Raw genomic sequence first — 14879 nt, forward strand, 5'->3', positions numbered from 1 at the left:
CTCAATGGAGAAAAAGTGCATATTATTTCTAATATGGGAATCATAGTTCTGTGAATGTTTTGTGTTGTGTGTCTAACACGGGGTAACAGTGGAAGCCAGGAAATATGAGAGAAACAGGAGAAATTACCTTCAAGGAGGGAGGTAGTAAAGAATGGTCAAATTGATGTAGAAAGATCTGGGCAGCAAGAGAGGCAGAGGGTTGGGATCTGAGGGTGTAGGATGGAGGGAAGAATTAAATGAGATAAAGAAACCATATGGGAAGCCAGATCCTCCCACCTGAGCAATAGTGGCTTCTCTGTTTTGCCTCTAACCAATTGTCTTCTGATCTGATTTGAGCCTCACACTATAGGGTAGAGGGGAAGAATGCCTTCCCCTGAACGCCTGGCTAAGTACACACAGGGGAGTGTATTTCTGATGGTAAACTAAACTGATGAAGAGCAAACTGTCTTCCAAACACCTATACTTTCCCCCATAGACAAAAGTCGGGATTCAGAGAAGCCTTAATCAGAGTCACCTTCCTATGGTGGTGAATGCAGAGGACCACTGCTGCCCAAGATGCAGAAATAAGTGGTGGTTGTGGGTCCATCTCTAAACAAGTCATTTATTCTCTCCTTGTAAGGCTCAGGGCACATTAAGGAACAGAGCATGTGAAGTATGTAAGAGCTGGAAGATAGGATGAAGGGCTGCAAAGTTCCATTCTCTAGATGACACAGTTATTGCAGTCCTCAATTCATACCAGCTGTAGTTAGTTACCAGGATGGGGCTCGCACAAGACTGCCTCTATCAGTAATCAGTCAAAAACGGGGAGAGGCTCGCAGGGTCTCTTGAACTATTGTCTAGTGCCAGATTCTGGGAGGGGAGCAGGAACTCACTGCCTTAGTTGTGTATCCACTGCTGAGCCTACCAGACTCCAATGGATGGATTTAAACCCACATTCACACGGATGGTCTTTGTTAATATCAGTTGGTTATAAAACTAAACCCACAGATATGATTGTGTGACGGGGATTGTGAGGAGAGCCCTGGTGCACAGGGATGGTAGGGAGGTGAGAGGGGTTGAGAAAGTTCAGTATGCATCGATTACATGTGAGAAACTGTAAAAAAAAAATCAGGCTGTAGTCTATGACCAGGTGCACAAGCTGAAGTTCAGTTGTCGGTCAGTGGGTTGTTCTGAACAATCTGCACTGTGACTCTGAACTCACACAAGGGCTCTGGGGCCAGATATGTTGTATGAGAAGTGCTGACCTGGGCCTGCCATAATCTAAGTCCTTTGGACAATATGGAAAGAATTGGATGCAGTTCTAAGATGAGATAACAGCTTAGTAGAGAGGCTGGATCAGGAGACCCAGGAGGAGCTTGAGAGAACAGCAGACTTTGTAGAAACATAGCAAATCCTTAGGGGAAATGGTCAAGAGGTAGGTAAGGACTTTTGATCTTTCTCCCCTTTTGTAGTCTGTTATTTCTGAAGACTTTAGAAAGAGAAGGTCCCTTTCTCAGACAAAGACAGGACTTTCCAGGACTGACATTTATGGCCTTTACACATGCTGTTGTGGTGGGTTGGCGCACAGGTAAGATGCACAAGCTTTGTGAGAAGTAGCTGAGACAGCAACCATGAGATGAAGAGGGTGAAGAGGAAGATGATGCAGGAACATGTTGTAAGATACGCATTCACAGAAGAAGAGGATGTCAACTCCAACCTGAAGACAAATTTCTTTATTAAGACTCACATTGCTGTACCCCAGAAGGCTGGGCACTAACCCAGACACAGGGATTTTCTCCTAGGATTGTTGAAGGAGTTTCATTGTTTTCTTAATCCAAGGTATAAAGCTGGAGATTCTGGTGAATACCCGAGGAGGTTGTCCAGTACAAAAGCGATGACTGACAATGCCCTGAGCCACATTGTTACACACAAAGGGTCCTCCAGAATCTCCCTGTAGGCAGACAAAGGAGAATTCGTAGTAAATATCCTCTTATGGCCTCTTTCTAGACTCTTTTCCTCCACGTTATTCTGCGATCCCACTAAGGCCTGAGATTTCACATGGGAAAGCCTGTGGGTCACCATTGCCCTTGGTTCTGAGCTCAGTGACTCAGTAGAGTGTCTCTGCTTGGCTGTGTCATTTCTTCAGTTTAGCTCAACCTCTCTCTCCTATTTTCCCATGCTTAAAAGACAGGATTGGCTGAGGGAAAATGCTAGATCACTGTATGTTGATCCCTACATATACTCTAGACTAGCAGTGGTTTTTACAGTGGGAGAAATCCCTGCTGTGTGTTCATAGTAGCGCCCTGTAGCTGGGCAAAGATTTGAGGATGACTATGTACTTACAGAACCAGTAGCCTTTTTCTCATTGGGATTTCCCACACAGAGTTGGATGGAGTCATTGTAGTTTCTTGACATTTCCATGCACAACTGTTTTTTTTGAACTACTAGATTCACTTCCTGAAGTGTGTTAGATGAACTGCAGTTGGCCAGGTTTCCCCAGCCTGACACTGTGCACACCTGGCCAGGTTTCACCCAGTCCTCACTCTTTGGCAGAGCAATGGTCTTCACAAAACTATTGATTTGAGCTTTGCGTTTCAGCTGGTTAGAAAGATGAAGAATCAGGGGTCAGGTGTGGCCCTCTCAGCAAGCTTAACCAGCGATGGGTTTTCCTGTATCTTTCCCATTTGAAAAGCTTGCCCACGTCCTCCTCCCCAGCTCCAGTCTCCTGCTCTAGCACCGACAGATCAGCCACCCAGAGGAGAGGACTGGAGTGTCCTCTAGTAATCTGTGGGAGTACAGCAGAGGTCAGTAACATGGTACCTTTAGTAGCATGATGTCATTAAACTTTTTCTTCTTAGTGTAGCCCTCATGAGGTACGTGTTTAATAGCATGAATTTTCTGGGTGTTTGTCTTGTTCCTCATATCATGAGCACCCAAGGTTACAGTTATATGGCTGTGAAAATAAGATGGATTACGTACAAGATAGGAGCAATGAAACAGTCTCTGAAATGTCTCAGCGCAAGGCAGAGCTTGGCTGAATCTAATAGCATGAAATTTATGGGAACACTGTGCCTTTGGTCTTTAGTAATCTCCCCAGCCTTTCTGACCTTTGTCTGACACCATATGGCCCTGTGTCTCACAATCACTTTATGTCAAATAGGATAAAGTCATGTTATATAAACCTTTGGCTCTTTGTGTTTAGCAACAGCCAGGATGTGTTCTTATTTGGTCAGTCCCAGGCAAAAAAGACCCAGTTGCTTCTCCTTACCTTCCATTACAGTGAGCTGCTGTCATTACGATGTCCTTATCCACCAGGAAACCACCACAGACATAGTGTGAATTGTTCCTATCAATATTTAAGTATGCCATGTAGGGCCGGGAATGGGGCTTGACCTCTGTACCCCAAAATATTTTTCCTGAAAAAGAAAACTTGTTCTGAACCTCTGTGCCCAGGGAACCTGCAACAATTTTGTGACTAGATTAAGGAACACTTCATGCATGGTGAGTCTGTGATGTGACTTGGATGGGGAAAAGAGCCTGGAGGGTGCCCGCGTTCTACATTGGCTGATGTACAGCTCACAGCATGCCTTCACTTTTCCCTTAGTTTTTATTTTGTCTTGTAGCAATCATGGTGCCAAGACTTTTCTCTCAATCAAATTAAAAATCATACATACATTAAGGAAGAATTCTGCATATATTGTCCCGAAGACCAGGAATACACTTCAGCCAACTGCAATTGGTCATTAAGCACTGGACTGTCTGAAGGGAGCATGATGCATTGTGGGACTTGAGAGCTCTGCCTGCTTTTTTGCATTCTGATTCCTGATACATAGTAAGCACACCACTTCGACGTTATAAACAATACGAAACCCTCAAACATGCTGTTCCTGTAGGTGGGGGGAGAGTCCTGATGTAGTCTACTCTTCAGCATAGATTTGTCCACCTAAGGTCTTTAAATGACCTTCACACCAAAGAAAGGAGGACACAGGGGAGTACGGCTCACAGTGAGATGGGGAAATGCGATGGAGGATCCTGTGTCAGCCTGTTTCCACCATGTTGTGGATTAGGGATAAACCCGCACTGCACTGGGTCTGTGAGCTTGTGGCTAACTGTCGTGGTAGACACATGTGGTTCAGAAGAACAGAGACAAGACAAAGGGGAGCCTGGAACCTGAATTGAAGTGTTCCTCTAGTCTTAATGCGGACAGTAGCCCCTGTATAAACTCGCCCACTCTTAGTAGGTTTGGCCAATGGGTAATCCTGCCCTCATTTGCGATGAATCTTTCCACTAGGGTCCTATGATATTTTTACAATTCATCACATTTAGATGACTGAGCTCTCACTCACCAGGTGCCGTTGTGAGTAGGTCATCATGATACTGGGTCTCTATTTATTCAGTGCTAGATCTGTGGTTCAGCAACCTTCTCAGGTGAAATAAGTCAGGAGCAGCTCTTAGGTGCAGCCTGACCAAGGCACAATCTAAGTGTCAGTGTGCCACATGCCAGCCCTCCAGGGAAGGGAAGCCTGCTTACCTCCATCAGTGCTGAGTGGTAGGACAGACACCAGGAAGACCAGGAGCAGGAGCATCTTCTTCAGAGGTCTGACCAGGTCTCCGTCGTCACCTGATTGCTTCTCACAACTTTTAAATCGTCAGGTGAGGAAAGAGGCTCTGGGGCCAAGCCCACTAATTTCCTGTGTGGTATTTAAGAGTTCTTGCGGCATCAGTGTGGTGATATGCAGGAAGGACATTTTCAGTCCGTTGCTGGTGAGCATGACCACATTCCCCACAGGAATGTTACATTCTGATAAGGGTGGCTGAACCTATTGAGAACTTCCACACCAAGCCAGGGTGAGTCCCTGTGTCCTGTCATTGCTCAGGGAATTGCAGCATGATGTGTCTTGAATATGTGATCAAGTAATTGTCTGCTCTAAAAAATAACATCTCTACATGCCGTACTCTACTAAAACAACTGAACAGGGCAGCTTAATATAAAGGATTTGACAGACAAATGTTCAGTTTTCCCTGACAGTCTATAGCCGCTGATGTCTTCATATTCTTGACATTTCATCATTAAAACCTTTCATCACCATAGTATTTAGTGGGATCACAGCTGAGATGAAGAGAAGAAACAAAGCTGTTTGTGCCAAGTGTCTGCATTTGCTCTTGTTCTGCACTGACAAGGCAATCTGGTCCCCAGGGAAGGATGTGACACAGGCAAAGCTCTGCTGCTCACTTCTCAGTCTCCAGTGAGGAGTTCTCCATGCAGTTCTGTACATGCAGGTGCCTGGAGAATGCTAACCTTTGAATGTGAAGCTCAAATGCGTTTCTGCTCAGAATCCCAGAGTCAACCGGACACTGAGATTACTGTTCCTGACAATCTTGTCATGCGGAAAAATGTAAGGAGACTTTTGATGTAATGCACATTTATCCCCCATGCTGACTTTGTATCTGTCTCACCAAAGCTGCAATATTCAAACACGTTCTCGTTTGTATTCTCCTCCAAGTAGATATTAAAGGGAGTATTGTTATCTTGTTACTCTGTTAACCCATTTGTATCCTTTCCCCAACAATTTGCAAATGATTAAGACATCTAGTAATGTTGGAGGAATTAATAAATATCTGTGTGGTAATATATATCTTCTAAAACAAAATCTATGAGGTTACACATAGGAAATTGAAGATGCTAGATTACAGTGTTTCTCCTGCAGGAGCTAATTATCACCTAAACGCATCTGGTTCCACTCTGCCAAAAATTTCCCTTCTGATATCTCACATCTTGATAGTGTTATCACATTTTCCTGGTAGTTAAACTTCCTTTGAGTTATTGGGGCAGGCTCTTGGGCTAGCCTTGTGCCTCCCACATGGCTCACAGCCCAGTTCTCTCAGGGTTATCTGGAAACCGGTTGGTACTGCCAAGCTGACACACAGTGAGTGTCCTGGTGCACCTGTGTCCTTTCTCAGAGTTGACTGCTGTTTTGATCCAGGGATGGAGAGTCTAGTCATGAGTTTAGACACTACAGGGCATGTAGCTTGTTTTCTCATGTGAGGATCTTACTGACAAGTGTGTAACTGCCTTAGAACTTTGTGAACAGAAAGAAGGGAATCAAATGGGGCTCACATTTTAATGGGACAGTGAACATATATAACAGATGTGAGTGACGTTTACAGAAAGTAATGACAGAAGAGGCCAGGAAAAAGAACATGAGTGTAATGGGTGACACATTTTCATATTTGATGGAAAAAAGAATCAATGACGTCTTCTCACTGAGCTCAGTGGACTGTATGCAGGATACACTCAAACAGCTCTCCAGGCCATGCAAGCCTGTTCGTCTTCTGTCTTTGCTCGCTTTCTCTTTTCCTATCCAGTGCTCTCTATAGATAGTGCCTCTGGATCTCTGTCACCCACAACTTCTGTTTCTGTGTTATGATCACAAAGGAGCAAAGTAGATCATGGCCCCTGCCAGGCTCCCAAAAGCTGCACTTGGGACCTCTCTGCTTTGGCCTGTAAGCTCCAGGGGAAAAGGAGGCCTTGGCAATATTTTACTGAACAGGGGATGGCTCTTCCCACCTTCTCTGGGCAGCATTGTATTTCAGTAAAGATTTGATCTTCTTATATTCTCAGAGTTTGTTTAAAATGTGAAAAATACCATTGCTGCAAAATATAGGAAACACAAATTTGACAGTGTTAGGTGTTTTCATTAATGAAGTTCAGTGTCCTTGTGTAGACATGCCGTCTGCTATCAACAACACCCTTCTTGGACATTTTTCAACTTTCTGTATGGAAACACTGAACCTGAAAGGTAACGCTGTCCTGTTGGTTCTCCGGTCTGACTCTATTTGTGTCTTCATAGATCTGTGGGAGATTGTGGCACAAGTGCCAGAACCCTGAGCATGATGCTATGTCATGTTTCAGACATGGATGTCACTTTATTTACCAACCAGACCTTATTAGATGGTGGGAAAACTCTGCATAATCAGGACTATGGTGGAGTCTAGAAAACGGGGAGAGTGTAAAAACCAGAGCGAGAGCTGGGGAGGGGGTAAGGTGATGACTCAAAAACCTGAAATCATCCTTCTGATGTGGACCACTAGGGTGACTCTTTCAGGAGGGAGTTTGCTTACATGCCCTCCTGAGTGCCATAGGACAGACTAGAGGATTTGGGTTACCACAATATTGGATATATTAAAAAAAATTCATGGGAAGCAACTGTTCTGTTTGTGGGAAATGGATATCTTCAGACTCAACAGGATATAGCCTGAAGCCTTGCACTGGCCCATTCCTGTTTCCAATGAATAAACATCCCCAGAAGTCAATAAATATTTCTGTACCCCATGTATCTTTCTTCTACCTCTTTTCTGTAGGTCATAGAAGTGCAAACAAAATCGTACATGCCATTGAGATATTTGATGCATTGCTTGCAGGAACCACAGTAGAAGGCCTGAGTGTGTACTGAGCTGCTCATGTGTCTAAGGGGGGGGATACTTCCTCACTGGTTTAGTTCTTCCTCTTACCTGACAAGCTCACTCAGCTTGAGGCTGTGATAGAAGGTCCCATCATAAGGTCATTTCCCACAAGAGAGGATCCTGGGAAATGAATGGACTTCCAAGCACATGAAGATGGCAGATGGAGAACTGGAGAGGAGGAGTTTGGTGTGGGGCAGAGAAGAATGGTATTGAAAGGGAGGTGACTATGACAACTGTCCTACAGTAAGAAGGATCACTTAACCCAGGGGGACTTTCTCCTTTTGCTTCCAGAGAGGTTAAACAAGTCTATGCAAGCCCATGCTCTTTGTGCGAGGTGTGCTGTAATGAACCTCACAGACACTGTTTGATTTTATTATGAGAATCATTTGGGAGAATTCTTTGGTCTAGAGATTACCCATTACAGGGATAGAGAGGTAGTACAGCAGTTAAGAGCACTGGCTGCTCTTCCAAAGGACCCAAGTTCAGCTCTCATTATTGACATGGCAGCTCACAACTGTCTGTAACTCCAGTTCTAGGAGATCTGACACTCTCACATACACACAGAGGCAGACAGAAAATCAATGCATGTGAAAAAGATGACAAATGACCCTTTTTAGATATTCATTCAGGAGTCACACCAACATGAGAATCCAGTAGAAACAGGTTATTCAACCCTCCATTGGATGGCAGACAGTTTGGTTGTGGTCCAGTCCCATCTCAGCTCTGCTGGGTTCACTGTCTGTGCCCCAGATGCACCTGGCTGGTGAGTAACATTTGGAGAGAGATTGAAGCTGAAAGTTGCTCAGCTTCCCCACAAGCATCCTTGGGATAGTGAGCAGTATGTGTTGTAGTCCCTGCCTAACTCACCTGTGCTGGTTAGTTGTCTGTTGTTCATAGCAATTTCATTCATAATTTCCAAACTTGGGAGCAACCAAGTCTCCTGGACTAGGTAGACAAACAATCAATCCCGGAACCTACAGAGAATGGAATTGTACTTAGCACTAAAAGGAAATGAGCGCATGTGAGAGACATGACTCTCAATCTGTAATAACAAATTTAAGAGAGTTGCAAAAGTGAAACTATATTTGACATCCTATTTAGCAGAGATGGAAGCCAGCACAGAGGAAAGGAAAAAATGGCTGACCTTCTGTTTTTGCACAGGACAGCAGATTTTGAAGGTTTTTTTTTTTTTATTTTTTCCTTTTTTATTATTAATTTATTCATATTACATCTCAGTTGTTAGCCCATCCCTTGTATCCTCCCATTCCTCCCTCCCTCCCGCTTCCCCCCTATCCCCCTCCCCTATGTCTGTGACTGAGGGGGACCTCCTCCCCCTGTATATGCTCATAGGGTATCAAGTCTCTTCTTAGTGACCTATTATCCTTCCTCTGAGTGCCACCAGGCGTCCCCATCCAAGGGACATGGTCAAATATGGGGCACCAGAGTTTGTGTACTATAGAGCAACAGTAATTAAAACAGCATGGTACTGACACAGCAATAGGCTAGTGGAACAATGGAATCAAACTGAAGACCCAGAGATTAATCCACACACATTTGGTCACTTGGTTTTTGACAAAGAAGCCAAATCCATTCAATGGAAAAACGACAGCATCTTCAACAAATGGTGCTGGTCTAACTGGATGTCTACATGTAGAAAAATGCAATTAGACCCCTATTTGTCACCACACACAAAACTCAAGTCCAAGTGGATTAAAGACCTCAACCTAAAACCAGAGACATTAATCCAGTTAGAGGAAAAAGTGGGGAAGAGCCTGGGACACATAGACACAGGAGACAACTTCCTGAACAGAACTCCAACAGCCCAGGCCTTAATGTCAACCATTAATAAATGGGACCTCATGAGGCTGAGAAGCTTCTGTAAGGCAGGAGACACTGTCAAGAGAACAAAGTGACAGCCTACAGACTGGGAAAAGATCTTCACCAACCCTACATCTGACAAAGGTCTAATATTCAAAATATATAAAGAACTCAAGAAATTAAACACCACCAAACCAAAGAACCCAATAGAGAAATGGGGCTCAGAACTAAACAGAGAATTCTCAACAGAGGAATTTGAAGTTTTTGAATGTGAGAAATGTCTGCCTTCTTTTTCTCACAGGCTGTCTCTCCAGAGAGTTATGATCCTCATTATCTCCTGCAAGCTAGGGAGAAAATATCCTCCCAAGTCTCTGAGAAGCTCTGAGTACACCTCTCACCAAAATGGACCATAATGATGGTTTCTTACACCTGGGAATCTAACCTTCTTTAGGAATTAGATATGAATATAAAAGCAATTAATTTTTTTAAGGCCATAGATTTGAAGAAGAGCATCAAGGGGTGTACATTAGGGTTAGGACAGTTGGCTGCATATGATATTACCATAACCCAACCTATCCATGTGTATGTGAGTTCTTCCATATTCTGACATATTATTCAATTATTTCTTGTCACATAAGTCTTTTACTTGCTTGGTTAGTGTTACACCAAGATACTTTACATTATTTGTGGCTATTGTGAAGGGTGTAGTTCCTCTAATTTCTTTCTTACCTGGTTTGCCACCTGTATACAAGAAGGTTACTGGTTATTTTTAGTTAATTTTGTATCCAGCCATTTTGCTGAAGGTGTTATCAGCTTTAGGATTTCCCTGAGAAATTTTGGAGTCGCTTATGTATACTATCATATCATCCATGAGCAGTGGCACTTTGACTTCCTTTTTTTGCAGTTAATGTCCTCTTTATCTCCTTTAGTTGCCTTACTGCTCTAGTTATGATTTCAAGCACTGTATTGAAGAGATAAGCAGGGACTGGTAAGCCTTTCCTCGTCTCTCATTTCAGTGGAATTGCTTTAAGTTTTTCTCCAATCAGTTTCAAGTTGGCTATTGGTTTGCTGAATATAGCATTTTTATTATAATTTTATTAATTCATTCATATTACATCTCAATGTTATCCCATCCCATGTATCCTCCTATATATAGCCTTTATTGTGTTTAGGAATGTGCCTTATATCCCTGATCTCTCCAAGACTTCTAACATGAATAGGTGTTGGACTTTGTCAAATGCTTGTTTGGAGGCTAATAAGATGTTCATGTGTTTCTCTTTCATTTTGCATATGTGGTGGATTACACGGATGGATTTCCATATATTGAACTACCCCTGCAGGCCTGGGATGAAGCCTACCTAGTCATGGTGGATGATAATTTTGATGTGTTCTTGGATTTGGTTTGTGAGTATTTTATTGCGTATTTTTTGTGTCAATGTTCATAAGAGAAATTGTTCTGAAATTTTCTGTTTTCGTTGGGTCTAAACGAGGTTTAGGTATCAGGGTTACTGTGGTCTCATAGAATGAGTTTGGCAGTGTTTCTTCTCTTTCTATTTTGCACAATAGTTTGGGAAACACTGGTTTACCTCTCCTTGAAGTTCTGGTAGAATTCTGTGCTGAACCATCTGCTCCAGGGTGTTTTTTTTGGTTAGGAGACTTTTAATGAGTGCTCCTATTTCCTTAGGTGTTATAGGACTATTTAACTTGTTTACCTGATTTTTGAAAAGAATTTAATTTATTTTAAAAACTTATTCACTTTTTTTCTTGTCACAAGCTGTAGTGTATCACTCAGTATAGCCTCTTGTCCACATATGTTTGCTTTCAAGTGTTCATTGCTACGAGTCGTGGGTCTGGTTTGAGGCCTGCACTATTGTTACCAGATCCTCACTGGGACTGCTGTCAGAAATCCCGTTGTTGCTGTGTGTCAAGGAGATTATTAATATTTAAATCTGCAGGTCCGGCCCCTTCATGTGTTCTAGCAGTTTGTACATGGGGAGATGTTGGGGTGAGGTCCACTCAGAGCCTTGGATCAGGGCCCACTCCCATGTCCTCAGAGCAGGACCAGCTCTCCTGCTCCCATGTCTTCAGGCCAGGGCCGGCTCACCCACTCCCTGTCCTTAGGTCAGAGCCTACTCTCCCACTTCCATGTCATCACGGCAGAGCCCACTCTTCTGCTTCTGTGTCCTCAGGGCAGGGCCCACTCTCCTGCTCCATGTCATCAGTGCAGGGAAGGCTCTCCTGCTTCCATGTACTCAGGGCAGGGCCTACTCTCCTGCTCTGGTATCATCATGGCAGGGCTGGCTCATCCGCTCCTGTGCCCTCAGGGCAGGACCTGCTATCTTTCTCCCATGTCTCCGGGGCTGGTTTACCTGCTCCCGTGTCCTCAGGGCCAGCTCTCCTGTTCTTGTGTCCTCAAGGCCAGCTCTCCTGCTCCTGTTCAATTTGCCAGATTGTTGCTGGCCTCCTACTCCTGTGGGTACTGAATCTTGTGGGCCATCAAGCAGGTGGCAAATGGAGGTCCCTCAGAGTCTTCATTGAGTAGCTCGCAGAAACCATTGATATTGGCTCAGCTCAGCTTCTTGTCCCAGGGAACTTGTCGCTCTGTTGACTTGTGTCTCCTGAGTCTCTGGTTCCATTGCATGCTCCATCCACCACGGGTCTCTGCCTCTGCATCATCTAGCTCTCAGCGCTGAGCATGGCTCTGGCCTATGAAAGGAAGTCCATGAGGCTTGTGGTGTGGGTGGTGCAGTCCTCGTTTGGGCGTGACTCAAACAGCATCCCCTCCTCAGACACCATCTCCTTAGCCCGCACTTCACCAGGCCACTGCTTTTTTGGGTTGCAGCAGCAGGGGTGGTGGCCTGGGGTCCCTGGTAGCTCACTGAAGCCTGGTCCCATGGTCCTGTGGTGGTAGGGCATGGATGATCCACATGACAGGATTTCCTTCTTTCTCAGAAACACTAGCACTGTGTTTTGGAGCTCTCAGTATGATCCTTTGGTGTCTGTGCAGTCACTGCCATTCCATGGATCAGACACAGTGTGATCAATGCCATTTTGGATGATCTTGGCTTGAGTATTTCTAATACATTGCTCTAATTGTTTCCTGCCAATCAGCCCACTCTTGGGGTGACTATTTCTGTGTAGCTCCTGAACACAATCATCCTCCGCAGAATGCATTGAGGACCTCATCTTTCGAACCTCATGTACCCCTGCCTGCCGCGTGGACCTGCACCCAAAATTTATTCACTTTATATCTTGATCAGAGCTTTCACCCCCTCTCCTCCTGGTTCCACTCTCCATTACTTTATCACCATCCCCCCTCCCTCTCTTCCCTTGTGACCCTTCTGTTGTCCTCTTAGAGGGGGAGCCCTCCTCTCCCACCAACTGACTTCATTCTATCAAGTCTTATCAGTACTGCCTGCATCCTCTTAGTCTGTGGTCGTAAAGGAGAAGTTATCAAAGGGCAGACACCAGAGTCCATGGCAGACACAGGCCCTGCTCCCCTTACTAGGTGACACATATGGACCTGAGGTGCCCATTGGCTACGTCTGAGCAAGGGGCCCAGGTCCTCATCATTAATGGTTCTTGTTTTGTGCATCAGTCTCCCTCGGCTCAGATTTGTTGGCTCTGTTGGTCTTCCTGTGAAGATCCTGTCCCCTCCAGGTCCTTTCATCCCTGCCCTCTTCCACCAGACTCCTTGCACTCCACCCAAATCTTTGCTGTGAGTCTCAGCATCTGCCTTGATCTCCTTCTTGGTGGAGTCTTTCAGAGGACATCTATGATGTAATCTGGTCCTATTCCCTGTCTTCAGCAATTTCTAGTGTCTAGTCTACCTGCCCTTCTGAATGAGAATTAAGCATCCTCCCTAGGGTCCTCCTTGATACTTATCTTCTTTAGGTCTGTGAATTGTGGTATGATCATCTTGTATTTAATGGCTAATATCTACTTATAAGTGAGTATACACCATGCATGTCCTTCTGGGTCTGGATTGTCTTACGCAGTGTGATCTTTTCTAGTTCCTTCCATTTGCCTGCAAATTTCATGATTTCCCCGTTTTTAATAGCTGAACAGTATCCCATAGACTTGTGAAGGAGAGACAAACCTGTTTTCTATGATCCCAAGTGTGGGATCAGAACGGTCTTGTGAGAGAACAGGTGAGGTTAATCCACTAGAAGACCAACCACCTTGTGGGGAGCTTGATTGTTGTCAGCTGAAAAGATCCCGTGAACAGACTCTGGGAGGAGATATATAAATGAGCTGAAAACTGGAGGGGGGCCTTTTTGGAGACTTCGGATAGTTTTGGATGTTCATCGCTGCACTTCGAGATGCTCCTAGACAGAACTATTCAAGAAAAAGCTTTGGGGTTCCAACTCCTGCTGAGGTTCCGGGTTCTGGTTACTCCAGGTTCCAGTGAAGAAATCATGGTGATTAGGCCAGGAGAATCACTCCTTGGAACTGATATTCTTATGGTTTTGTTATTGTGTTCCTTAATCCTCTTTTTCTACTGTTTTGGTTAGTCGGGTTATAAGTGACGTACACTTGGTTAAGAAGTTGTAATAAAATATATCGTTTAAGAAAATTGAGCCTACAGAGATGTACTACAGTTTCTTTAAAATTTTTTTTTATTAATTTATTCTTGTTACATCTCAATGTTTATCCCATCCCTTGTATCCTTCCATTCTTCCCTCTGCCCCTTTTCCCATTATTCCCCTCCCCTATGACTGTTCCTGAGGGGGATTACCTCCCCCTGTATATGCTCATAGGGTATCAAGTCTCTTCTTGGCAACCTGCTGTCCTTCCTCTGAGTGTCACCAGGTCTCCCCCTCCAGGGGACACGGTCAAATGTGAGGCACCAGAGTATGTGAGAAAGTCATATCCCACTCTCCACTCAAGTGTGGAGACTGTTCTGACCATTGGCTAGATCTGGGTAGGGGCTTAAAGTTTACCGCCTGTATTGTACTTGGCTAGTGCAATTCTTCAGTTGAGGGACATCATGGTGTTTCAATCTTCTGCCGATTACAAATAGTGTGGCTATGAACATAGCTGAGCAAAAGTTCTTGTTGTTTAGTGGAACATCTTTTGGGTATATATTCAGAAGTGGCATAGCTAGGTCTTGAGGTAGAGCTGTTCCCAATTTTCTGAGAAAGCTCAAGATTGATTTCTAAAGTGGTTGTACAAGTTTGACTCCCAGCAGAAATGGAGGAGTGTTCCCGTTTCCCAACACCTCACCAGCTATGGTGTCCCTTGTATTTTCCATCTTAGGGATTCAGATGGGTGTAAGAGGGAATCTCATTGTCATTTTGATTTGTATTCCCTTGATTACTTAGGACATTGAACATTTCTTTAAGTGCATTTCATTTGATATTCTTCTGTTGGAATTCTCTGTTTAGCTCTGTATCCAATTTTTAATTGGATTATTTGGTTTGTTGCTGTGTAATTTCTTGAGTCCTTTATGTATATTGGCTATTAGCACTAGTCAGCTGTAGGGTTGGCCAAGATCTTTCCCCAGTCTGGAGGCTGTCATTTTGTTTTATTGACAGTGTTCTTCACTTTACAGAAGCTTTTCAGTTTCCTGAGGTCCCATTTATTAATTGTTAATCTTAGAGCCTGAGAAGTTGGTG

The 14879-nt window shown here is 44.2% G+C and overlaps 1 protein-coding gene across 1 annotated transcript; it reads right to left on the reverse strand.

Moving 5' to 3' along the window:
* Window positions 1–1769: 1769 nt before the first annotated feature.
* Window positions 1770–4667, reverse strand: LOC127186858 (granzyme-like protein 2). Its single transcript, XM_051143160.1, has 5 exons — window positions 4511–4667; window positions 3248–3395; window positions 2800–2932; window positions 2323–2577; window positions 1770–1930 (listed from the first exon to the last, which is right to left on the reverse strand). The coding sequence occupies exons 1-5, from the start codon at window positions 4563–4565 to the stop codon at window positions 1778–1780; spliced, it is 744 nt and encodes a 247-aa protein (XP_050999117.1). The 5' UTR covers window positions 4566–4667; the 3' UTR covers window positions 1770–1777.
* Between the last annotated feature and the right edge of the window lie 10212 nt (window positions 4668–14879).

Source organism: Acomys russatus, chromosome 3 (assembly GCF_903995435.1).
Source record: "Acomys russatus chromosome 3, mAcoRus1.1, whole genome shotgun sequence".
Taxonomy (NCBI): Eukaryota; Metazoa; Chordata; class Mammalia; order Rodentia; family Muridae; genus Acomys; species Acomys russatus.

Excerpts from the sequence above, each read along its gene's own strand:
- LOC127186858 (XM_051143160.1), bottom strand. The coding sequence starts at position 4,565 with ATGCTCCTGCTCCTGGTCTTCCTGGTGTCTGTCCTACCACTCAGCACT. Across the intron at positions 2,933-3,247 it reads GCAGCTCACTGTAATGGAAG|CCATATAACTGTAACCTTGG; the intron begins GTAAGGAGAAGC and ends TTATTTTCACAG. Across the intron at positions 2,578-2,799 it reads ATGACATCATGCTACTAAAG|CTGAAACGCAAAGCTCAAAT; the intron begins GTACCATGTTAC and ends CTTTCTAACCAG.